A 26,829-nucleotide genomic window follows, 5' to 3' on the forward strand; every position below is an offset into this window, starting at 1 on the left:
AGAGAGCGTGACATCGTTTCCCACTCAGTGTATGCATGTTGGTGTGAATGGTTGTTTGTCTCTGTATGTGCCTTGCGAATGACTAGCGATCAGTTTTTGATGGTGTTCGCCTTCCGCCCGAAATCAGCTGGCATAGGCTCCAGCAACCACCCGTGACCCTTTTCAAGTCGTGTTGAGTGGTGGTGACTTACTCACACGCTTACATACACACTTGGGCAGAAACATGTTTTGAAACCCATTGAAATCGCTTCGGCTGTTTGAATGTCTCTTTGCGTCACAGTCACACGCAATGCTTTTTCTCATTTATAATTGAGCCCCTGCGATGTGTACAGAATCGCTAACATAAGCCAAGTAGCGCTAATGCTATCCGATACAACCATGCATTTGGCTAACTCCGTACGATATTCTTTTCATTGCTTTTTTTTTTTTTTTTCAAGCACAATGCCTGCCAGGAACTTGAAGACACTGGCGACTGGCACCAGATACCCATTTTGAGATGCCACAAGTGACAGTTGAGACCTATGTTGTCGTACTGGCACATCGGGATACTGGCACAGTGGAATCAGAATTTTTTTGGCAATCAAGTAATAATAATAATAATACATTTTATTTGTAAGTGCCTTTCACAGCACTCAAGGACACTTTACAACCAAGCGCAAATAATAAAACCACAGATAAAATTATAAATAAAAGAAGAGAAAGATTTAAGGTTAATATGCAAGTCTGAATCGGAGGGTTTTGAGCTGGGTTTTGAATGTGGGAAGAGAGTCAATATTACGAATATTGGGTGGAAGTGAGTTCCAGAGTTTGGAGGCTGAGCGTCTGAAGACTCTGCACCCCATTGTACTGAGACGGCAGAGGGTAGAGAGAGGATGAGGACCTGAGTGAGGGAGAGGAAATGGAAATTTGAAAATCTGACAGGTAGGGGGGGCAAGGTTATGGATGGCTTTGAATGTATCGAGAAGTATCTTGAAATTGATTCTAAGTTTGACAGGGAGCCAGTGGAGCTGTCGGAGGATGGGGCTGATATAATGGAAGGAGGCGGTTCTCGTGATGATCCGGGCTGCTGAATTCTGAACAAGTTGAAGTTTAAGGAGGAATTTGTGATGGATACCGAAGAGAAGTGAATTGCAATAGTCAATACGGGAGGTGACGAGACTGTGAACAAGGATAGCAGTGGTGTGAGGAGTGAGTGAGGGACGGAGACGGTTGATATTACGGAGGTGGAAATATCTGGACCGGGTAATGTTATTGATGTGGGAGTGGAAGGATCGTGAGCTGTCGAGGATGACACCCAGGCTCTTAACCTGGGGGGAAGGAGATACAGTGGAATTATCAATTGTGAGGGAAAAACGGTCGGCTTTGTGTAGAGTAGATTTGGTACAGACGAGGAGGAGTTCTGTTTTATTGCTGTTTAGCTTGAGGAAGTTATGGGTGAACCAAGATTTGATTTCTGAGAGACAGTGAAAGAGGGAGGAGAGTGGGAGGGAGGCATCGGGTTTGCTGGAGAGGTAGAGTTGGCACGCCCGTGACCTGTGTAACGATAAGCGAATTAGAAAATGGACGGCTGGAAGAATAATAATGTATACAAAAACAATAGTGACCGTGCAGCGGTCGCTGCTCGGGCCATAAAAAGCTGCAAGAAGCTATGGTGGGACCTCGCAGCCCAGGCCACTTTGCAGCACTCTTACTAGCTTCAGCCAGAATATTTACAGTCTTTTAGTTTTGTTCTTGGGTTGATATACACATTTCAGACCAAAGCACAGTCATCTCTGGGACACAGAATCAGTCTCTTTCCTGAATGGTATGATGACTGGACACGCTCATGATGTTTATATTGTCATATAATTGTTTGAACAAATGAACGTGTCTCCTTCAAGCATTTGAAAAATTTACCCAACGATGAATCAGACTTGTGGAGGTCCACATTTCTTTTGACTTCCCCATTATATTACAAAGAAGCAGTACGTTTCAAGTATACCCTCAAATATCCCCACAGATGTGCCTCTAATTAACTCAATGTTGTCAATAAACCTACCAGAAGCATCCAAAGAAAATACATCATCATCTGGGTTTTCTCAAATTGTTTAAAGGCACAGTAATCTTATTACATGTAAACTTCTGATTTTGAATAAAGTAATGAAAATTTGTCCCCTGCAAAATTCTTCTCTCGTCATTCTGGCATTTATTACAATATATAAATTATTTTGGTAATTTGAATTGACCTAAGACAAGAAAAAAAAATTGTCTGATTTCATGACAGTGAGAAAAAAATGTTTTTTTAACAGCGTATGTAAATGTTTCAACTCCCATATATGTGTCAGCGGTGGCTGGCCAATAGATGGCGCCACCCAAAGCCCAATTTAGTCAACTTGAATGAAACAAAATCTACCACTACCAGTCTTTTGTTGTCTTGTTTTGTTGGTTCGTTGTTTAGTAATTGCCCCTTGGCCTATACTTTTCTGTACTCATCCAAGGGTCCTGTGATTTCTTAATAAATAGCATCACATTGTAGGTCAAGTTTAATAACAGTAAAACGTTTCAAAATTGCCCCCAAATATAACATGGTTTTAAGGTAGTTCTGAAATTTTCGTCTAGTGTCAAGAGTAAGGATAGTCAATGTGATTCTTAATGAAACAAAAGTTATCTTCCCAACAAATTAATCTGGTGAAGCTCTCTAATTCATATAGTGAAGACATATTCTCAAAGGTCTTTAAAAGCACAGAGCTGCACTCTTTCCTTGCGATACATAGCAAGTAGCGACAAGTCAGTGAGCACACTGAGTTCATGTTGCCGGTCAGCTGACTGGGAGAAGTCATCCGGTCCTTCTCCACAGCCACCTTTTTGTGGATGACTGGGGTAACCTGGGTGGACCATGAGTTCTGCTGTGACCACTCGCTCTTCAGGATTGGACGCGGCACAGGAGGACATACTCAAGGCATGGCTGAGGGTCCTCTGAAGGTTGGAGACAGACATGTTCTGGCCTACTGTGGTCAGTCCAAGGTACACATCTGGCCACCTGTGAAGATGGAAAGGGGTTCACTTTTTCATTGATCATACTGTTTAGAAGTAGTTACTGCATTGCCAATACCTCCCGATTTAACTCAAACCTGTTACCGGTCTGATCCCAGCCTGTGTATATTCATGTAAAAACGTCTGTTGAACAAGGCCGACAAAAAATGCTTAAAAAGTCTCCAGAGTCCTTCAAAACCTGTGGATTTAAACGTTTCCTAAAGCAGGCTACTCGCATACCAACAATCGGGCCAGATTTGAACATTTCCCTCTCTTATGGTCAAAGTGGTCTGATCTCGGATTATCCTGAGCAATTAACCTGTGGTGTGGGGTGTGTTCAGGATGGCTTTTCGTCCCAATCTGCTCGAGACAACGGTGAGGGCCCAACAACATAAATGTTACAGCTGATTGATAATCTATGCAGTCAAAACAGAGTTTGGTCAATACATCTGACACAGATGCCGTGATTATGATGTGAACTTTAGCTCTGCTTGATACTTTGCACATTGTCTCACAGTTGTCACTGGGTGGTACCACCGCACTACGGTTCACTTACATTACGAAATGTCCTTGCATACCTATTTGTCATGTCCTTGTTTACGATGATACTAATGCAGCGTGTTGTACCGGAGACAAATTCCTTGTGTGTTCTACATACTTGGCCAATAAAGATGATTCTGATTCTGATTCTGAAGGGAATGATAGACAATCAGGAAACTGACCTGAAGCTTGCAATGAGGCAGGACACGAATATAAAGCATTTGCAACCGCATTGTACTGTTTTTCTGTTGTTGTTGTTTTTAAACCAGATAGGACAATAATTCTATTTCTTCTATTACTACTTCCAAAGTGTGGATGCCATGTGGCAGCATGTTGCCTCTCACAGGTCAGTCTCGGCACTAATCTTTTTTGGGTGTGCCCTGCTGTATTGGTCATCTCGAGAAAATTATATACTATCTGAATTTTTGTTTGTCATGTGTACAGACTTCACATTTTAAAACAATTGGTGACATTCAAAGATGGGCTATGTGGATTACTCTCTTGACAGGGATGGATAGCAAAGTCTGTGCTTTTTTTTTCATTCCAACCGAAGTGGGTTGGTACTACCTAGCATCACTTCATATGAACTCAAACGATTCCATGTTTCATTGCCTAAGCAGATCTTTTTAAGTTGGAACTAAAAAAGTGAAAGAGTTAAAAACCGTACTAGAGTAAATGACTTTACTCACGCACGCGTTCACACACAATTACATTTCCGGGTTTTGAGCAAGCGAGACTTAATGCAGCCGCCTGCAGCCGAGCCACACAAATACACTATATAGAGTATATTGTAACAATTCTGAAGTTTTACACTTCTCAGCATTCTTTGGTTCTGTGCTAGCTCCCTCTCGGCCCTTGGTGTGGGGGACCGGGGAAAATTGCCCTGAATGCTGGGAAGCCTCTACTTTCTCAACAGTACTGCCTTTGTCACATCTCGGCTAGATTACTGTGATGCACTTTACTTTGGAGTCAGCCAATCCTCCATTATGTATCTCCAGTTGGTCCAAAATGCTGCTGTTCACTTCTAGACAGGCACTCGTAAGAGGGAGCAAATAACCCCGACTGTGGCATCCCTTCACTGGCTTAGAGTTCTTTTTAAGATTCTATTATTTGTTTTCAAATCTTTAAATGGCCTCACTCCACTTACCTTTCTGAGGTCCTCCGCCCCTACGCAGCTGCAAGATGCCTCAGGTATGCGGACCAGACATTATTGGAGGGATCAAGAACTAAGCGGCAGCTCCGAGTGGATTGAGCTTTTTCTGTTGCTGGCCCCCCTCTTTGGAATGACCTTGCACTCAACGTCTGGCGAGCCCCCTCGTTGCCCATCTTTAAAACTGGTCTTAAAACTCATTTTTAATCTTTAGGTTTTGACTCAGCATGAGACTTGACTTTTAGTTGTTTTGTGTTTGTGCTTTATAATGTCTTCATCATTCATTTATGTTTTTGTTGTATGAATTATTTTTTCCTCCATGTACAGCATTTTGTATACAGCAGTGTTTTTTTGAAGTGCTCCATAAGTTTAGCTGTTTGTGTGTGCGTGTGCGTGTGTGTGTGATAGATACTGTAGATAGAGAGAGTGTGTTTTGGACCTGGGCCTTCAGTTGGTATTTTGTGATCGAATGCAGCTCTTAACAATGCCATATCGTCACTATATGTAACCTTTCTTTTTCCGTCTAGGACAAACACGGTGGAGAATCTTGTTGAGGCCAACAAATCAAGGCATAACCCATATGTCCGATACCCAAATCAGTGTCAACGTGAGGGACTTCATACAAATACTGTAGTTGTCGAAACAAATGAGTACATGAGTAAAATCCAACTTAGTACTTTTTCTTGAAAGTCAAATATGTGCTTGTAAATTGAGGTATCAGCTTGCAGCATTTGCAGGCCGTCAGATCAACTTCATGTAACTGTTAACTGTTACTTATTTTGCACTGATGCTATTACTTGTTAGATGTTTTGTACTGTTAACTGCTTTGTCTGTCACAGATTTTAATTTCTTTCATCTTCAAATTTATGGCAGATTTCTGTGTCTGTTGCATAATACATGCTATGAGGGACCGTGCCTAGCATGTATTTTGTTTCACGTGTGAAATTGAACAGTTTTATACGTAATCTAGTCAATACTTTAAGGGATTGTAATGTAATGTATATGAATTTAATTTGCACATTGGTTAATGTGACCATGCATTAGGATGGATTACCGGCCAAAAAATGTGTGGTAGTTGAAACTACCCAAAATTCTAGTTGATTTGACACAGCGTTTTGGGACAGTAAATAACAAAAACATGTATCAGTCATACAAACAACCCAGAACTGTAGTAAATTTGAGCGAACCATTTGGGTAAAACATTTAACTCACCTGTTGTTGGGTTAAATCAACCAACCCATCCCGCTGGTTCAAATTGCCTACAATTGGTGCTATTAGAACCCAGCGGCTGGGTTTAAAATAAACTAATTTGGGTTTCTTTCAACCCAACTGTTTTCACTGTGTAATATTGTCTGTTAAATGAAAACAAATATGAGATATTCTTTCATAATTTATCCAAAACTTGTCATTACCTACAGTAAATACACACAAAAGTACTGAAAAGTGGTACAGTTGATTCCCGGTATCAATTCCCAGGTACTGGGAATCAATAGTGGACCGGTTAAAATGTGAAAGGTAGGAATACCCACTCATTGACCATGTCACAAAATACTAACAGGATAAGCAATCCAGAAAATGGATCGATTTTTGGGGGGAATTACAATGTAGTTATTCAAACTGTGGATCATGTAAGATGATAAAAATATGGTGAAGCAAAGGACACACACACACACGTAACTGGAGTTTCTTGACTTGAGGGTGGTCTACGGGAGTCATGGACCACCTAAATGAAATCCTAATACCTACACACCTAAGTCCATAACGCCTGAACACAGGGACAGAATCCAGAGCGTCTTTCTCCACCTGAGCGTAGAATCTTTTGAGATGGGCCGGCAGCCACTGGCAGCTGTGTAAACCTGGCTCCACTGGAACACGAGTATATGGAATTCTGTGATCTGACAGGACCTGTGCAAACACCTCACGTACCTCTGCAACACAAGATCATAAATTAATTTCACGAGGCAGTATTGTTTAATAGACAAGCCTCTATAGAGACATCAAAGGGGCATTGAAAATATTCTGGCTGTGGTGACTCAGCTGTGGTGACTCAAAGGTTACGCTATACAGCATTCTGGGGGGGGGGGGTTTTGGAGATAGCCACCTAATTTTGGGTTGCCTTCGGTTCCAAAAGCTCTGACATGATTTAAACGGTTATCTGAGCAAAACTGTATTTGCTGTGTGTCATGTTTGATTGCCATTGTACATCAACAGTGGGAGCTCGATAAAAAAGTTGGAAGGTCGCTCCTAAAACCGCTTGTCATGGTCCTGTTCTTGTATGTCTCTAGCAGGTGGCAGGGGAGGGTCTTCACTCCAGCATGCACACCTGCTGCTAATTTGGTCATCAGGTTAGCCATGTATTTAAGGACTTCCCAAGCGCCAAGTCTCTGTCGGATTATTGACCTTGTTGCTGCTCTCACTCAAGTGTTGTTTTCTAGACATCTTGATCTCATCATTGTCATTTTTGCTCTCGAGCCTCTCGCCTTGTAAAATGTGTTATTTAGTCTTTGAGTCTGCTCATGTTTTTGTTTTAAGAAATACGACTCCAGTCATTTTGTTTATAATCTTGGATTTTCTATTTCCTAGCCTTTGCAGGCGCTTTTTGTTCATGTCTTGCCTTTCCTAGTTCTTTTTGACCAGCGATTTCTGTTAATACTTTGTCAGTGCACTTTTGTTAGAAAACAAATATTTTTAGTACGTATTTTGTTTTGTCTCCATTTGAGGAATCTGATTGCCATTCAGTTCGTTCCCAAACTGTGTCACCATCAGTGAGCAGAAGGGCCACGAATTATGGTTTTCCTTGCTTACAATTACAATATGTGGCTATTCCATCCATCCATCCAGTGTCTGAACTGCCTTATCCTCACGAGGCCGACTCACCCAGCCGACTTCAGGCAATAGGCGGACTACACCCTGAACTGGTTGCCAGCCAATCGTAGGGCACAAAGACAAAACCATTCACACTCACTTCACCATGTCTGTCGGTTTTCTCTGGGTACGTCGGTTGATTTGACATACAATTGCACAATCTTATGCACCACAGTTGCCAACAGGCAGCAGACGGACCAACAATGTGAGGAAGTGAATCATGCATTACAGACGTTCGGTGCACAATTAAGAGTCAATGAAAATTAATAATGAAATGGTTGAATGCAAATAACTAATACTACTGCTTTGGCAAAGAATAAAATAACAAATGTGGAATTATGAATACCTCAATGCTTTAAACTACAGTGGCAAACCAGTTTGCTTTCTGAGCCTCAGGAAAACACAAAGGATAACAGAACTGAGGATCACAGATTTTCCTTTAATTCAATGGCGAGGAAGATCCCAAAAAGATTCATTGGGCTGTTTATGTCACCTGCAGCATGATTAACAAGGCAAGTTCAAATAAACAGAATCGCCAATAGATGAAAGAAGAAGCAATGAATAGAAAGTCATAGTAATTAATTGACCAAACATACTGCTAAACGCGCGGCTGATGGGCAGCCATGACTTCTGAAGATGAAGCTATTTTGACAAGAGAAGTTTCTCCCCTCGTAGTATCTCCAGTGCAACATGAAGGAGAAATCTATTGTGCAGGGTATGTTGTCAAGTCAATACAAGAAACCTGTTGAACCCTTAGAAAAAGTAGTGATCAAGTGGAAAGCATGAAAATGCGAGCACAGTTTGCAGAACCTGCCCACGTAAAACATTAGCAGTTTAGTCCCTGTTAACTAGCCACTACCCACCAGATGAAAGCAGCAATCAATCATTTGATCGGTCACATTTGCAAGGAGCAATGATAACAATGTATGACAACAGGCCAAGTATACTGATGGTCAGTGATCCAGAAAATGGATGTGTACAGTTTATTGATTGTGTTGCTGGGGTTTCTTTTCACAATCCAGTCCTGACTTTTTATTTGATCAATTTCTGCATTATATATACAGGTGTGTGTGTGTATATATTATATATATATATATATATAGCAGCTGGATAGCTTTGGTAAGGCAATGAATGCAATGCTGAGCGAGGCAGCAACTGATATGAAAGCTAAGATCATGGCGAGAATGAAAGCAGGACAACCTAGAAACCGATTACAACGGCTATGTGAAGAACCACCTGAAAGTCTCATGGAAAGTGTGAATGCAGCACTGAGGGTGATCCCTACCGTAACGATCACGGAAACCAATGAGCTGATATACGCTTCAGCATCAGTGATCCTAGAGATGCTTGGCTATAAGAGCAACCATGGGAGCCATGAGATACGTTACCCACCATGGAAAAGACTGTTGTAGGCTAAGATCAAGGCGGCACGGAAAAATGTGAGTCAATTGGCGGAGGCCCAGAGAGGTGTGATGAAAAGGCCGATACCTGAGAGGTACATCCAGATGACCATACCTGAAGCACTCGAAACTGCCAAACAAAGGCTTCAAGCCTTGTCCAGTCGCCTGAAGAGGTCCACGAAAGAGAATGAGGCCAGACAAATAAACAGGCTGTTTGCAACACAACCTGCGAAAGTGTACGCTCAGTGGCAGGGTTCTAACAGCAGAGCAGACCCACCAAGACTGGAAACGGAAAGATACTGGAAAGGCATATGGGAGAAGGAGGTCGCACATAACAGCAGTGCACAATGGCTGATGACTGAGAGAGGCGCACAGCAACCTCCCTAAACAGAACCCAGTTACCATAACAGTGGCAGACATACAGGAAAGAGTCTCAGATACGAAAACCTGGAGAGCACCAGAGAGCACATGGTCCACACCTACTGGCTAAAGAAACTCACAGCACTCCATGAGCGCCTAGCAGCACAAATGACCAGTTTCTGAGGGATGGGACTCACCCAAGATGGCTAACCGAAGGGTGAACAGTCCTGATCATGAAGGATCCCTCAAAGGGTGCAATCCCATCCAACTATAGGCCAATAACCTGTCTCTCCACAACACTGAAGCTCATGTCAGGCATCATTGCAGCGAAGATAAGTAGACACATGTGTAACGGAGTGATATATTGCTTTTATTAAATTATGACGGAAGTGACGCAACAGCGCACAGTATGGCACCAGCTTCCCGCCGTAGTTCAGGCAGAGCTACCAGGGAAGTCACAGGGTAAGTCAGGTTTCATTGATGGTCCGGATTCATTTCTAGTTTAATTACAATATGTCACTTTGTTTTTCCTTTTTCTACGGTGCTGTGTATTTAATTAGTTCCCTGATTTGTTCCGAGTCCACATTGCTTTTTGTGTCGTCATTTAATTTAAGTTTTGTCGAATGAAAGTTTTTATCCATTGAGTTAACAGGTGGGTTTTTTTTTTGTTGCGCAGTTATTTTTGAGACTGAAAAGCCCCGTGACTTCACCTATCCCTCCCGCCATACTGTGTTGCAGGTAATGCTTCTTTCCTTTTGGTTGTACTGTATATAGTCTTTCGTGTCATTTTTCATTTGGCTATCAGTGTGGCTGGCGTGTACCCGCGCGGTTTGTCGCGGCCGCCATTATTGTACATTGCGCAGCCGTTCTGCTGCATGTGATGCGTTCAGCGGCATCACGTAAATACCAGTGGAAGTGTGTTTTTTTCCCCTTTTATGGTAAATAGTTAATATACGATCACCTATGTTGTATATTTTGTTTTGTTGTGCATTTAGTTTTCTTATGGATGATGTTTAGTTCAGGCAGAGCTACCAGGGAAGTCACAGGTTATTTTTGAGACTGAAAAGCCCCGTGACTTCACCTATCCCTCCCGCCATACTGTGTTGCAGGCAATAAAAAAAAGAGAGAAAAGCCACATCCTAGTGTCTGGTGTTCTTGAGGCGGCAGCGACGTGGAGCTCGAGACCATCATAGTTGTGACCTCATCACACATGGATAAGTAGACACATGGATCAGTACATGAGCGAAGCACAGAAGGGCATTGGTAGAGATACCAGATGAGCCAAACATCAGCTCCTGGTTGACAGAACAGTCGCACAAGACTGCAGGTCCCGACATACCAACCTGTGCACAGCCTGGATTGATTACAAGAAAGCCTATGACTCGATGCCACATACATGGATCACCGACTGCTTGGAGTTGTATTAGGTGAACAGGACCCTAAGAGCCTTCGTTGTGGAACTCGATGAGGATGTGGAAAACCACCCTTGAAGCCAATGGCAAGCCACTTACCCAAGTGTCTATCAAATGTGGCATATACCAAGGTGATGCACTCTCCCCACTGCTGTTCTGCATAGGACTGATTGGATTGGATGAACTTTATTGTCAAATGTACTGTTTGTGAAACATACAGCACAGATGAAATTTCTTCCCTCTCAACACTGAACCCCCTAAGCCAAGGAATCGCCAAGACAGGCTATGGATACTGCCTCAGAAATGGATCTACGATCAGTCACCGCTGTATGCTAAGAGCGAACGGGACATAGACTCCCTGATCCACACAACCAGGGTCTACAGCAGTGGCATCGGGATGTCATTCGGGCTTGAGAAATGTAGTCGGATGGTCACTAAGAGAGGCATGGTAGTCCACACCGAAGGGGTCTCACTCCCTGAAAGAATAATAGCAAAGATTGAGGAAAGCTACACGTACCTTGGTCTACCACAAGCCAATGGCAACCTCGAACTGGCAACAAGGAAAGCGGCTATGGCCAAATACCACCAGCGGGTTAGGCAAGTCCAAAGAAGGCAGCTCAATGGCAAGAACAAGAGCCGGGCAGTAAACAGCTATGCCCTGCCAGTGATCAGATAACCTGCAGGAATAATAAGGTGGGCAAAGGAAGAGATTCAGACCACGGATGCTAAGACCCAAAAGCTCCTTACTATGCATGGAGGGTTCCATCCCAAATCCAGCACCCTGAGACTGTACGCAAGCCGTAAGGAAGGAGGCTTGGGACAAGTGAGCGTGAGAGCCACTGTCCAGGATGAAACATTCAAGCTCCATGATTACATCAAGGAGAAGGCTCCAATGGATGACATACTCAGAGAATGTCTCAGACAATGGGGAACAGAGGATGAGGTGCTGGAAGAGGGACCATCATGGGAGGACAAGCCCCTACAAGGGATGTACCACCGGACCATAACTGAAGTGGCTGCTCTCAAGAAGTCCAATGAGTGGCTAGAGAGGGCTGGCCTCAAGGACAGCACAGAGGTACTCATCCTGGCTGCTCAGGAGCATACCCTGAGCACCAGAGCCATAGATGCCCAAATATGCCACACCTAAAGGTGAAGGTTGTGCAAAGAGGTACCTGAGACGATCCAACACATAACTGCAGGGTGTCAGATGCTGGCAGGGAAAGCTTACATGGAACACCATAACCAGATGGCTGGCATAGTCTACTGAAACATACATGCGAAGTATGGACTGGAAACCCCAAGGTCAAAATGGGAAACATCTCCAAAAGTGGTGGAGAATGACCGAGCAAAGATCCTGTGGGACTTCCAGATACAGACTGACAAGATGGTAATGGCGAACCAACCAGATATTGTGATCATATATAAAGGGCAGAGGAAAGCTGTTGTTGTGGATGTAGCGATCCCAAGTGATGGAAACATCAGAAAGAAGGAACACGAGAAACTCGAGAAATACCAAGGGCTCAGAGAGGAGCTGGAGAGAGCCTGGAAGGTAAAGGTGACAGTCGTGCCTGTGGTGGTCGGAGCACTCGGGGCAGTGACCCTCAAACTGGATGAGTGGTTGCAACAGATCCCGGGAACAACATCGGACATCTCAGTCCAGAAAAGCACAGTGCTGGGAACAGCAAGGATACTGCGCAGAACCCTCCAGCTTCCTGGCCTCTGGTAGAGGACCCGAGCTGAATGGGGGACAACCACCAAGGGGTGAGACAAGGAATTTTATTATATATGTGAGTTTGACGGCTGGGTGTGCTGAAGTGCAGTAGAGAGAGAAGAGAAGCGTAGAGAGGATGATGTATCCTTGGGGGGCCCGCAGTGCGTGTTGATGATGTCCTTCCCAGCCTCACCTGTGGTGTCCTACCTGTGAGTAAGCTGAGGATCCACTGGCAGTTCATAGGGGAAACACTGAACTGGAGAAGCTTGAACTTGGAGTTCCGGGACGATGGTTTTGAACGCAGAGCTTAAGTCCACAAACCGGATACTTGCTTTGGTCCCTGTGCTGTTGAGGTGCTCCAGTATATAGTGCAGCCCTATGCTGACTGCGTCACCCACAGACCTGTTCGGCCGTAGGCAAACTGCAAGTGGTCCAGCAGGGGCCGGGTGATGTTCGTTAGTTGGTTCAGTACATGGCAAATGACTTCATGAACACAGACGTCAGAGCAACAGGCCTATTGTCGTTCCGATGTTGCTGGTTTCTTGGGGATGGGGATGATGGTGGACTGTTGGAAGCAGGATGGGACCTCACACAGCTCTAGGGATCTGTGTGAAGATTTAAATCAGCTGGTCACCGCAGACTTTCATGCAGGAGGGTGTCATCTTATCCGGCCCGGCAGCCTTCTGATCTTCTCCTGCTTGAAGAACTGTGTCATGTCCTGTTCGTGGAGCTCCAGGGTAGGGAATGGGGTCTGGGGTGTAAATAAAGTAGTTTCTGGTGGGGTGGGCAGGTGTGGGAAGTGGAGGGGTCCTTTTCGAATCTGCAGAAAAACATGTTTAGATCTTCAGCCAGTCCCTTATTGTTCACTGCTTGGGGAGATGGTGTCCTGTAGTTTGTAACTGCTGTCAGGCCATTTCACACAGATGAAGAGTCGTGAGCAGAAAACAGTTTTTTGCAGCCTCTCTGCATAGCTTCTCTTTGCGATGTTAATTTCCTGTGTAATTAGTTTCGGGTGTGTTTGTACAGTGCCGTATCTCCATTTCTAAAGGTGGCCTCTTTCTTGCCTGAGTTTGGCAGTGAACCATGGCTTGTTATTGTTGAAGGAGAAGAAGGACTTTGTTGGTACACACATGTCCTCACAGAAACGGATATAAGATGTTACAGTGTCTGTGTATTAGTCCAGGCTGCCAGTTGAAGTTCCAAAGATGCCCAGTCAGTGCAGTCCAAGCATTCTTGTCGTACCAGCTTTGTGGTTCATCGGTCCACCCCTTCACAGTCTTGAAAACCGGTTTTACACATTTGAGTCTGTGCCAGTGTGTCGTGATTAAGTGTATTAAAGCAGGGGTCTCCAACCTTTTTTGCCCCACGGACCAGTTTATGTCAGACAATATTTTCACGGACCGGCATTTAAGGTGTGGCGGATAAATACTACAAAATAATATGGTAAGAGCTGCATGAACACGGTGGTGTTTTCGAGAGAGAATAATAAACACGAGGAGCATCTAATCTGGCCGCAACACTCTGATTGCTATTGTAATGTTTAATGCCTTCAAAATACGATACAACGCAAATTCAAAGTGCATGAAAATGTCAACTCACCACAATGCTGAATCAGTGTGAGCCCCGAACTTTATTTTCTGCAACCGGGCGGTCCCATCTCGGGGTAAGAGGAGACAATGACACCTCAAGTGTGTGCTTTATGTCGAGTCGACTTCGTAATTTTGTTTTAGTCGCCGTTGCTGCACAAAACCCCCGCCTCACACAGGTAGCATGTCGGAAATAGCTACAGTGCTATTGTGGCGATTTCAGAGTATTAAGCCATAACTTGAATCCAGAACACCGGCAGAGTTGTTGTCTCGAACGTACTTTTAAGGCCGCCATCATTTGCGATCTCCAGCAGTTTATTTTACTCATTTAGCAAGCTCCGGCGTTTTGTTTTTAGCGTAATGAGTCCCATGACGGAGAAGCGTGGTTTGACGTGCGTCAAGCGTGACACAGACGTATGTAACGGAGAATCGGGTAATTTTTCTAGGTAAAATATCTTTCATATTCCAAAATAAATACAACGGAATTGATCTAAGTTCTTATTGTGCGGCCCGGTACCAAAGACCCCGTGGACCGGGACCGGTCCGCGGACCGGCGGTTGGGGAATGATCAGAAAAGCCCAGTGCTGCGTGTATAACTGATTGGTCGAAGTCTTTCAGCATCGTGTAGCAACGATCTAGTGCCCATTACGCCGATCGCGATCGACCGGGAGCTCGCAGACTAGTCCCAAGTGGATCGCGAGAGGTGTAGAGTAAAAAACACAAACAAACATTTGTGTGTATCTGTGCAATTACAGCTTGCGATCTGAACTGATGCTTTTATTATTATTATTGGTTGTTTGTTTATTGAACATAAAAACATATACAGTAATAAATTGACAGAAAGTAAGGTAAGTAAAATAGTAAAAGGAAAGAGAAATCACTCATCATTCAACACAATTATTATGTTCAAGGGAGTAGGAAGAAGTAAAGAATGTATCTAGTCCTACTCCGTGTTATGTGTTTATATGTAAATAGATCATTTTTATTATCAATCTGAAAAGAAAAAGAAAGAAGGAAGAAGTCTCCATAAAGGCTCATGCTTTTACCCTTAACCGTGATATTTTTACAACTTTTGGTTTGTATCGGGATTTTATACATACACACCCTGGCACTCTTGTGTCAATTTTCTCTTGTATTCATAATGGATCTTGCACTACCTTTCTCTATTTATCAACTTAATTCTGATTTATTATTGTATTTAATTAATGTTTAGAATTTATCACCCTAACTCTGATTGATGTAGGTTGTTTGTACTATTTTCTTGAATTTGTTTTTGAACTCAGCTAGCGATTTACTCATTTTCGATTTACTCATTTTCGAAATGCGAAACAGGCGTAAATCCGCCCGTTTCGAAATTATTCCACAGATTAACACCTTTGATAGATACACTTCTTTGCTTGATGTTTGTTCTTGTTTTGGGTTTTTTGAATAAGTTGGTACCTCTTAAATCATAGCAGCTTTCCCGAATATCGAAAAACTTCAGAATGTTTTGGCAGAGCAGGTTATTGTGTGCTTTGTACATTAATTGGGCGATTTTAAAGTCAACCAGGTCATAACATTTCATCGTGTTTAATTTGATAAATAGTGGATTTGTGGGTTCCGTATATTTTGATCTATTAATAATTCGTATTGCTTTTTTTGTAGTTTTAGAATAGGGAGTGTGTTTGTTTTACAGACATTTCCCCATATTTCCACACAGTAGGTCATATATGGTAATAATAATGAAGAGTATAATGTGTACAAAGATCTCTTATTTAGCACTTCCTTGGTTTTGTAGAGGATCCCTATGGTTTTGGCTATTTTTCTTTTTACGTTATCGATATGTGGCTTCCAACATAGTTTTGAGTCTATTACTAACCGAGAAACTTGGTTTCATACGCTCTTTCTATCTCAATTGAGTTGACCATAATTTTAGCTTGGTGTTTGATTGGTCTTGTGCCAAAAACAATGAACTTCGATTTTTTTAGGGTTAAGTGACAATTTATTTCTGTTCAACCAGTTTTTTAATTCATTTTCTACGGTTGTCAGGAGCCGTTTCAGATTTATTCCAGAACAGTAGAAAGTTGTATCATCAGCAAATAGGACACATTTAAATTGTTTTGAGACCTTGCAGATATCATTTATATATAAGATGAATAGTTTTGGACCAAGCACTGACCCCTGAGGAACTCCATGAGTGATATTCAGTTGATTCATTTTTTTATTGTTGAACTGCACGTACTGATATCTGTTATCTAAATAACTTTTTATCCATTTATAAGCTACACCTCTAATGCCATATATTTCTAGTTTATTCAATAATATACTATGATCTATTGTGTCAAAAGCTTTTTTTAGATCTAGGAAAATCCCAACAGTAAATTCTTTGTTGTCTATATTAGTGGCGATTGCTTCCACAAACTCCATAACTGCCATTGAGGTGGTCCGTTTTTCCCTGAAGCCATATTGATTCAGCGCATGTTTTTGTATAAAGCTATCAAGTCTGCTAGAGAATATTTTTGAGAATTGTGGTAGTAGTGATATTGGTCTATAATTTGTAAACAAATGTCTTTCTCCACTTTTTAGCAATTTTCATTTTTGATGGAAAGATACCAGCTTTGAATGACAGGTTGCATATGTGTGTGAAAGGTCGCATGACAAATTCTATAATCTGTTTTATTATTGTCATATCAATATTAAAGCAATCAGTTAACTTTTTATTTTTAAAAGTTCTTACAATATTTGATACTTCTTGTTTTACAGCAGTAAAAAACATCGTGGAGGAGTTTTTTTCTACGGATCTATTTCAAACAAGTTTGTTGGATCAGGAATTTGTTTTGTTAGGTTACTGCCGATATTGACAAAGTACTCATTAAATTCAATTGCTATTTCTGCAGTTTTTTCAATAATAGTATTTTTGCCTTTTATAAAATACTTTGGATAATCCACTTTTTTAGGACTCTTTTTGATTACTTAAGTATTTTCCATATTGATTTTTTGTTACTTTGATTCTGCTCTAAGAGTGCATGATAATGGTCTCTCTTACTGGTTCTTATAATATTTACTAGTTTATTTTTAAAGGTCTTATATTTTTTTCTGCCTCTTTAGTTCTCAATTTTATAAACAATTTATATAAATTGTTTTTATTTTTACATGCATTTTCTATGCCTTTTGTTATCCATGGCTTACTTGGGTCTTTATACTTTTTGAAGACTTTAGTTAATGGAAAATGTTTATCATACAGTGGGGCAAATAAGTATTTAGTCAACCACCAATTGTGCAAGTTCTCCTACTTGAAAAGATTAGAGAGGCCTGTAATTGTCAACATGGGTAAAGCTCAACCATGAGAGACAGAATGTGGGGAAAAAACTCAGAAAATTACTGTACTGGCTTGGCCAGATTTGGACAGTCAGCTAAACTCATCTTCTACACCACGACTCTGAAGACGTTATTCTTAGTCCACAGGTTTAATGATGGAGAAAAAGGTGAAACTGTAACATACAATGTGAGGCGAAATTACCTCAATTCACACCATGCACAGATGTTACAATAAAAAACAAACTGAATTCGCAGTGTATATAAAAACGCTTTTCGTTCACAACCAATTAGCTAACATTGCCTTGACCGCGAAACGAGCAAGACGTCATCGTGCTAATGCAATTAGCGAGCGCTAGCTCAAATCCTAACATGTCTTTTTATGCATGTTGCGGAACAGCATTTTCTATCAGAAAGCATGACAGAACTGCTCATCGATAAAGACATGAACTTGTACATACCCACGATGCTACCAAAGGCGTGAAATGTTGTCTCTGGATTGTCCATCCATCCATCCATTTTCCACCGCTTATCCAGGGTCGGGTCGCGGGGGCAGCAGCTTCAGGAGGGAAGCCCAGACTTCCCTCTCCCCAGCCACTTCTTAGAGCTCTTCCTGGCGGATCCCTAGGCGTTCCCAGGCCAGCTGGGTGACATAGTCTCTCCAGCGTGTCCTGGGTCGTCCGCGGGGTCTCCTGCCAGCGGGACATGCCCGGAACACCTCACCAGGGAGGCGTCCGGGAGGCATCCTAATTCTCTCAATCTCTGAATTGTGCTGGATTAATAAACTTGACTACCATACGTTTCTCTCTTGGTGACCATCTATCGCTCTACTTCCTGCTTCCGCATACGCGTCTTCCGCTTTGACGACGTCACGTCCGGTTGTGAATGATGCTGTTTGCAATGGAATCAATAAAGTTACGTTGCATAAAGAAATACTCTTAACTATGCATAGGAATAGTAACGTTACTTTAGTGTAACTTAAATAAAACATTCAAACTTAGATTAACTGTAAATTGGGGACAGAACAATTACATTGTTTGAATTTATTTGCAAATTAGAGGGAAAATAAGTATTTGGTCAATACCAAAAGTTGATCTCAATACTTTGTTATGTACCCTTTGTTGGCAATAACGGAGGCCAAATGTTTTCTGTAACTCTTCACAAGCTTTTCACACACTGTTGCTGGTATTTTGGCCCATTCCTCCATGCAGATCTCCTCTAGAGCAGTGATGTTTTGGGGCTGCCGTTGGGCAACACAGACTTTCAACTCCCTCCACAGATTTTCTATGGGGTTGAGATCTGGAAACTGGCTAGGCCGCTCTAGGACCTTGAAATGCTTCTTAGGAAGCCACTCCTTTGTTGCCCTGGCTGTGTGTTTGGGATCATTGTCATGCTGAGAGACCCAGCCACGTCTCATCTTCAATGCCCTTGCTGATGGAAGGAGATTTTCACTAAAAATCTCTCGATACATGGCCCCATTCATTCTTTCCTTTACACAGATCAGTCGTCCTGGTCCCTTTGCAGAAAAACAGCCCCAAAGCATTATGTTTCCACCCCCATGCTTCACAGTGGGTATGGTGTTATTCGGATGCAATTCAGTATTCTTTCTCCTCCAAACACGAGAACTTGTGTTTCTACCAAAAAGATCTATTTTGGTTTCATCTGACCATAACACATTCTCCCAGTCCTCTTCTAGAGCATCCATATGTTCTCTAGCGAACCGCAGACGGGCCTGGATGTGGACTGGCTTCAGCAGGGGGACACGTCTGGCAGTGCAAGATTTGAGTCCCTGGCGGCGCATTGTATTACTGATTATAGCCTTTGTGACTGTGGTCCCAGCTCTCTGTAGGTCATTCACTAGGTCCCTCCGTGTGGCTCTGGGATTTTTGCTCACCGTTCTTATCATTTTGACGCCACGGGGTGAGATCTTGCATGGAGCCCCAGATCGAGGGAGATTATCAGTGGTCTTGTATGTCTTCGATTTTCTAATAATTGCTCCCACAGTTGATTTATTTACACCAAGCATTTCACCGATTGCAGATTCAGTCTTCCCAGCCTGGTGCAGGTCTACAATTTTGTCTCTGGTGTCCTTCGACAGCTCTTTGGTCTTGGCCATAGTGGAGTTTGGAGTGTGACTGACTGAGGTTGTAGACAGGTGTCTTTTACACCAATAATGAGTTAAAACAGGCGCCATTAATCAGGGATGAGAGTGGCTAGTGATGAAAAAAGCGGAAAGGGGCGTGGCCGGGACGGGGCGTGGCCGGGATGGGGGCGGGGCCACTTACAAAAGTGGCTCTTAACATGCCGAAGATGAAGTGTATTCAATTTACACACTATTTGAAACTTTAACAGAAAAAAAATCCCAAGATTGTTCACTATTCTTTCAAGTGAAAATGTGTGCAATTTTGCTTATGCATTCCTGGTGAGCACCAATATGTAACTTCAAATTTGCTGCTCAAAATCAAAACTAAAAAAGGAAACACATTCCCTGCCATATTTAAGATTTGTTTATTACTTGTATTCATAAGGTGTTGTGGAAATGTGATAAAAAAACCTGTTGATTCTTACCTCATGCAGTGATAGTGAAGTCCCACACTGTTTACTGTACTGTATATGGGTTATGAATGTATTTTATCATATAAAGTGGATTTCTATTTTCAATATATACAACAATATACAGTTTCATACTAGAATACTGTATTTTCTCTTCCTTTTAAGCTTTTTAGCAAGCGCTAAACGCTTATTGGTCCTCTCAGTCTCTTTTTAGCCAACTCCTCTTGTTTTTACACATGCTCCAGGCTGTCTAAAAGCGCTTGAGATCGAGTAGTTACTTTTCAGTAGAAATGTCTTTTTTCGGTGTTTCACCGAGGTTGCGTGACATTGTCACACACTGTACACAGAGCTTTACCGGCGACATCGAGCTTTTTCACGAAATCCGACACAAGCACAATGGTTCCTCTTTCCCGTTTCCTACTGGGGACACTGTCAGCTTTCTATCCAACCAGTCCCATCGAAACGTGTTTTTCAGATCCGCATCTATCTGACGCACTTTAGCTTCGTCGCGAGTCTCGATAACATTCGGCATTCGCGAGAAAGGGGTTTAGGAAGGCGAACACGGATTGGTTGTGATTTGCATTTGCCGATATCGCAACCAATCACAACATTCGTCAGACATTTGTTTTAGCCCATATAGGAAGTAACGACAAACTAACGCTTCGCGATAAAAAACGGGATTCAAAATGGATGCTTGCAAACGTTACTTGTAAACATTACGAGCCCCGAAACTGTTGAAGACAAGTCCGGACCCACACACACACACACACACTCCAGAATCTTTTTACGAATTTGGAACAATGTAAAATAGGTCCATTTTGACTGGAAAAAAAGCGGAATTCCGCCAAAACGCGGAAAAATCTCATCCCTGATTAATACAGGGAAGGAGTGGAGCCTCATTAGAAGAAGTTAGACCTCTTTGACAGCCAGAAATCTTGCTTCTTTGTAGCTGACCAAATACTTATTTTCCACTCTAATTTGCAAATAAATTCTTTAAAAATCAAACAATGTAATTTTCTGAGTTTTTTCCCCACATTCCGTCTCTCATGGTTGAGCTTTATCCATGTTGACAATTACAGGCCTCTGTAATCTTTTCAAGTAGGAGAACTTGCACAATTGGTGGTTGACTAAATACTTATTTGCCCCACTATATAGGAAGATTATGGTAGACTGAAATACATCAAACGCTGTATTTGAGTCTTCGTTTGAGTCCACCTCGGTCCAATTTTGTTTTTCTGGGTCTTGCTTAAAAGCATCGATGGAGCGTTGGGTTCTTATTTCTGGTATGCGAGTTGTTGATGGTTTTTCTATCAAAATAATTATGAAAAACTGCAAAGACAGGTAGATGGTCACTAATAACATTAATGAGAAGTCCACTTTCCATTTTATGATCAATCTTATTTATAAATATGTTATTTATTAATGTGGCCGTGTCAACTGTTATTCTACTAGGTTTCAGGATTACTGGGAGAAGGCTGTTGCTGTACATAATATTTATAAAGTCTGTTGTTTTTTGTGTCCATTTGTGTTTAATAAGTCAATGTTAAAGTCACCACACATTATTCGTGTTTTCTTATTGTTGTCGTAGCTGAGCATATCTGTTAGTTTTTTATTGAATGTGTCAATACATGATCCTGGTGTCCTATAGATGAAACTTATGATGATATTTGATGCCTTTTTATTATGTATTTCAATAGTTAGACATTCCATTAGGTTTTCTATTGTGCTTGTCAATCTCTCGATTTTACTGCATTTAAGTGCTTTGTCTACATATATTGCAACCCCCCCTCCATTTTTGTTTTCCCTATTAGTTGCAAACATTTCATATCCTTCTATTTCCATTTCACTTGTGTTATCATCCTCAAGCCAAGTTTCTGATATGGCAATTATTTTAAATTTATTGAATTTAGTCAGGTATTCTTTGATTTTTGTGATATTTTTATAGAGACTTCTCCTGTTTATTAACAGTCAAAGTTCATTTCGTGAACAATTCACCGATGGCCCTCGCAAAGAATGGCAATTTGGAGGGCCGAGAGAAGCAATTGAAAACGGTATGCGTGAGCTACAACAGTTAACAGGCTGCAAAAGTGCATTGCATGCCTCCGTGTCAGGTCTCCCACTAAGGTCGGCAGGAAATCCATTTCACAAACTCATAAACTATTGTATTCACTTTATTTTTCTGTTACGTTCATCTTAAGGGCCGTTATGGCTGTTGCTCATGGCATGCGTGTGTAATTGTGTGCGTATGCGCGCATGCAAGGGGAACGGGTCGATTGTGAAAGGTTGGATGATCGAAAAGTAGAACTTCGGTCCAAAATGTTTGGGTACCCCTGATCTAGAAGGTTGCTTTCTCTGTTGAAAGAATCGATGTGCTGCTTATATCTGGGAAGTTCATGGTTAAGTTGTGCTCTATTAAAATAACCTAGAATGATAAGGGTTGACTCTGGATGCTATAGCTCGAGTTTGATTACTTGTTCAGCTAGCATTTGTCACGCTGTGTTCGTGTTAGCTTGCGGTGGGATGTAAACACCCGCAAGCATGAAGGAAGAGAACTCCCGTGGTGAGTAGAATGGGAGAATAGTAGAATAAAGTTTAGAAACAGAGACTCCAAAGTCCGCTGCAGTGTGTGTTGAGCTTTGTGACATCATTGCACCATTCCTCGTTGATATAGAAGCATATTCCACCACCTTTTGATTTCCCTGATAGCTTCGTGTCACCGTTCGCTCGATGTAGGTGAAACGTAGTGTCCGGGTGGCAGTCGCTGTGCCAGGTTTTGGTGAAGCAGAGCAACGCAGCACGTGCAAAGCTTTTGTTGGTCCTTGTGAGAATAAATTCATTCATCTTGTTTGGCAGAGAACATAGATTAGCAAGATGGATCGATAGGAGCTGTTTTCGAAATCCACGCTGACGTAGTTTGACTAGGACACCGGCTCGCTTCCATGCTTCGTACAGCGCAGCCGCTCGCTATTAACTCCGAAAAACCGTGTGGGTTTTTATGTGCTGGTGAAAAAAGTCAGAGCGTAGACTCCCTAATGCTAAGCAACTCTTCTCTGGAGTAAGTAAGCGGCGTGGGGTCGCTAAAAATGAATGAAAATGACAAAAACAATAATAGCGTAACCGAGGCAGTCACATGTGCTGGCACCAAATTATTTTTAGATTTAGAAACTGAAAAACTATGAACTATATTTACATTTAAATATCTTGGATTAGTACTCGATCCCCAACTTAAATCAATACACATATGCAGGAAATCTTAAAAACAATATGAAGGAATCAAAACTGCTTAAAATTAATTACACATTACATACATGAATGATATGATTTTTTTTTCTATTATCTCATACTGCAGGACAATTTGGGCTCAAGCTGCTCCCACTGCCACCAAATCCATTGGTTCCCAGTATAATCAAACTATAAAAGTAATGGATGAACAAAACAGTAACGTACTACCAATGTCATATACTCAACAAATATAACCTCTTAAGCTTTGACAGCTTTAGTTATTTAGGCTCTCTTAAATTAATTTACAAGTGTATTTATAATTTAGCACCTGAGCCACTCAGGCAATTTGTTGAGAGACAAAACAGCCAAACTAGAAGCCCTGCTAACCCAAACTGCAAAATACCTTTCTGCAGGACAGCTTTTGGACAGTCAGCCTTCTCTGATAAAGTGTGGATCACACTGCCAGCAGAAATAAAATCCAAACTTGACTGCATTAAATAAATATAAACAAAAAGATATTTTATTTACAGGTGAGGAGGTTTTTGGGTTTTTTTTAATCTCTACTCACCTGTAAATAAATATAAACAAAAAGACATTTTATTTAAGTCAAGTCAAGTCAACAGTATTTATAGAGCACTTTCAAACAGCCATCGCTGCATACAAAGTGCTGTACATGGAGCAATTTAACATGCACAATAAACAGTAAGACAAATCGGTAATAAAGGCGGTAGAAAGCACCAAACAGTAAAACCAAGAACAAATCTAAGTCATGCTGAGTCGAATGCCAAAGAATACAAGTGAGTTTTGAGGAGGGTTTTGAAGATGGGCAGCGAGGAGGCTTGCCGAATGTTCAGTGGGAGGTCATTCCAGAGAGAGGGACCAGCAACAGAAAAGGCTCGATCCCCTCTGAGCCTCAGTTTAGTTCTTGGTACTTCTAATAAGGTCTGGTCCACAGACCTGAGGCGCCGGGCAGGTGTGTAGGGGCGGATGAGCTCAGAGAGGTAAGGTGGCGCGAGATTATTCAGAGATTTGAAAACAAATAAGAGGATCTTGAAAATAACTCTAAAATGAATGGGGAGCCAGTGAAGGGATGCCAGAGTAGGAGTTATGTGCTCCCTCTTACGAGTACCAGTCAAGAGGCGAGCAGCGGCATTCTGGACCAGCTGAAGGCGCTTAATGGAGGACTGGCTGACTCCAAAGTAAAGGGCATTGCAGTAATCGAGCCGGGATGTGACAAAGGCATGAATTACTGTCTCAAAGTGTTCATGTGAGAGGAGAGGTTTTATTTTGGCCAGCTGTCTAAGGTGAAAGAAGCTGGATTTAACAACGACACCAATTTGCCGATCGAGTTTGAAATCACTGTCCAGTTTAAGGCCCAAGTTTGAGACTGTTGACTTAAGATAAGGAGACAGGGGGCCCAAGTCTACAGGATGGAATGTACAAGGGCCACTGGGACCAAACAATATCACCTCTGTCTTCTTTTCATTGAATCTCAAGAAATTTTGTGCCATCCAGGTTTTGATTTCTTCCAAACAGGATAGGAGTGGTCTTAATGAGAAGGCGTCTTTCTTGCTCAGTGGGACATAGATCTGGCAGTCATCTGCATAGCAGTGGAAGGGAATACCATATTTCCTTAAGATGGAACCCAATGGGAGCAGATACAGCGAGAACAGCAGAGGCCCCAGAATTGAGCCCTGTGGAACACCACATGACAGGGGAGCAGTGCGTGACTCAGAGCAGCCAAGGCTGACACAGAAGGTTCTGTCAGCTAAATAGGACCTAAACCACTCAAGAGCACTGCCACCAATGCCCACCAAGTGCTGCAAACGAGTCAGCAGAATACTGTGATCCACTGTATCAAATGCTGCAGTTAAGTCCAATAAAACTAGACACACGTGGTCTCCAGAGTCATTTGCCAGGAGGATGTCATTAGAAACGCGTAACAGGGTTGACTCCGTGCTATGCATCGTCTTGAAACCTGACTGGAAGACCTCCAAGATGTTATGTTCATCCAAGAAAAATTTCAACTGCATGTGCACCACTTTTTCCAGAATTTTGGAAATGAAAGGCAGTTTGGAAATGGGCCTGAAACTTGACAGCACATCTGGATCAAGACCAGGTTTCTTGATCAAGGGTTGGACCACAGCATGTTTAAACTGTTGGGGAACTACACCAGAAGAGAGGCTGCTGTTGATGATATCCAAGACTGATGCGCCAACACTCGGGAGAACCTCCCGAAAGAAGTGCGGGGGAAGAGAGTCGCAAGGGGAGCCAGATGGCTTCGTCTGGCGAACTACATCCTCCAAAAGCGCCAAGGACACAGTTTCAAAAGAATTTAGCACAGCTGAACATGGAACATGGACAGAGGGGTCAGATGCGGTATTTGAGACCGGAGTCCTAGCTGTAGAGACCTTATCAATGAAAAACTGAAGGAATCTGTTGCACATCTCGGGTGAAGAATCCGAGCAAGTAGGCAGAGGGGGTTTGAGTACAGAATCTATCGTTTTAAATAGTGCGCGTGGGTTGTGACGGTTAGCTTGAATAAGGTCCGACAGATATGCTCTTTTGGCCTCTTTTACTGTGAGCTGGTAGTTACGCCAGCAGTCTTTCCAAATTTGATAAGAGACATGCAATTTGTCATTTTTCCACTTGCGTTCGGCTTTGCGACAAAAACGCGGGTAATGTCGTTAAACCATGGCTCGGGTTTAGGTTTTGGGAGCACAGTTTTTGAAGGAGCCACCAAATCCAGGATGGCACAGCATGATGAGTTGAACCAAGAGGTGAGTTCCTCTGTGTTAGACGAGGGTACGCAAAGGTTATTAAAGGCACCAGAGAAACGACTAGCAGTGCGAGGGTTAAAAATTCGGCGTTTAAAACTAGGAGCGGCAGATTTCACAGCAGCATGCGATAAGACTACGTCAAATAAAACTGCCATGTGATCAGAAATCCCATTTTCAAGGACTTCCAGATTTGACACCGGTAGACCATAAGCAAGGACAAGGTCTAAAATATGACCTTGTTCATGTGTCGGGCTGGTCACATACTGCACGAAATTAAAAGAGTCGATAAGTCTTAAGAGGTCCTTTGCTAGCGTTTTTTCCGGACAGCACACATGGATATTAAAATCCCCCATTAGGAGGATATGATCATATCTCAGCCTGATTTCCGCAAGAAAGGTTGAAAAGTCGCTTAAAAAGTCTTTGTTGTATTTAGGAGGACGGTAAATGACAGCACAGAGCACCGGGAAAACACGACCGACTTCAAAGAAGGTTGCTTCAAAGCTGGTGGCCGATGTGGTGAATGTGTACCGTTTACATTTAAAATTGTTCTTAAAGATGCTCACCGTTCCTCCACCGCGGCCTGATGTCCTCAGGGTATCGAGGAAACCACAGTCAGGTGGCAACAATTCAAGCAAAGCGTTGTACTCACCAGTACCTGCCCAAGTCTCCGTCAGACACAAGAAATCCAAGTCATTGGAAAGGAAATACTCCCTCAGAATATGGGTCTTGTTCGTCAGCGACCGGGCGTTTAACAACGCGATCCTTGTGGGAGTAGCAACGGGAGGGATTGCCTCTTCCGATCGCCGAGCCCGGGGGAATTCCCTCAAAAGCTTTCGCTGGATTCCTCCCCGAGAAAGGCGTGGGGGGTAGAAATGCCGTGGCGCGATGGGAGAGCCAACGACTGTTAGCAAGCACGAGGCGACGGGGTCGAGGGCACACCACGC

The 26,829-nt window shown here is 42.5% G+C and overlaps 1 protein-coding gene and 1 pseudogene across 3 annotated transcripts in view; one reads left to right on the forward strand and one right to left on the reverse strand.

Annotated features, from left to right (window-relative positions):
• Positions 1-585: 585 nt before the first annotated feature.
• ydjc (YdjC chitooligosaccharide deacetylase homolog) overlaps positions 586-26,829 on the reverse strand; it is a 42,837-nt gene continuing 16,593 nt past the window's right edge. For all 3 annotated transcript variants that reach the window (XM_086110418.1, XM_086110419.1, XM_086110420.1), the window contains exons 5-6: positions 6,453-6,630; positions 586-3,019 (exon numbers count right to left, since the gene is read on the reverse strand). In XM_086110418.1, coding sequence (XP_085966544.1) covers positions 2,704-3,019; positions 6,453-6,630 — 494 coding nt within the window. In that variant the 3' untranslated portion in view covers positions 586-2,703. The remainder of the gene's footprint in view (positions 3,020-6,452; positions 6,631-26,829) is intronic.
• LOC147205570 (uncharacterized) lies at positions 11,137-12,006 on the forward strand (annotated as a pseudogene).

Source organism: Hippocampus guttulatus, chromosome 5 (genome assembly GCF_054856545.1).
Source record: "Hippocampus guttulatus isolate MCC_2025c chromosome 5, RoL_Hgut_1.0, whole genome shotgun sequence".
Taxonomy (NCBI): Eukaryota; Metazoa; Chordata; class Actinopteri; order Syngnathiformes; family Syngnathidae; genus Hippocampus; species Hippocampus guttulatus.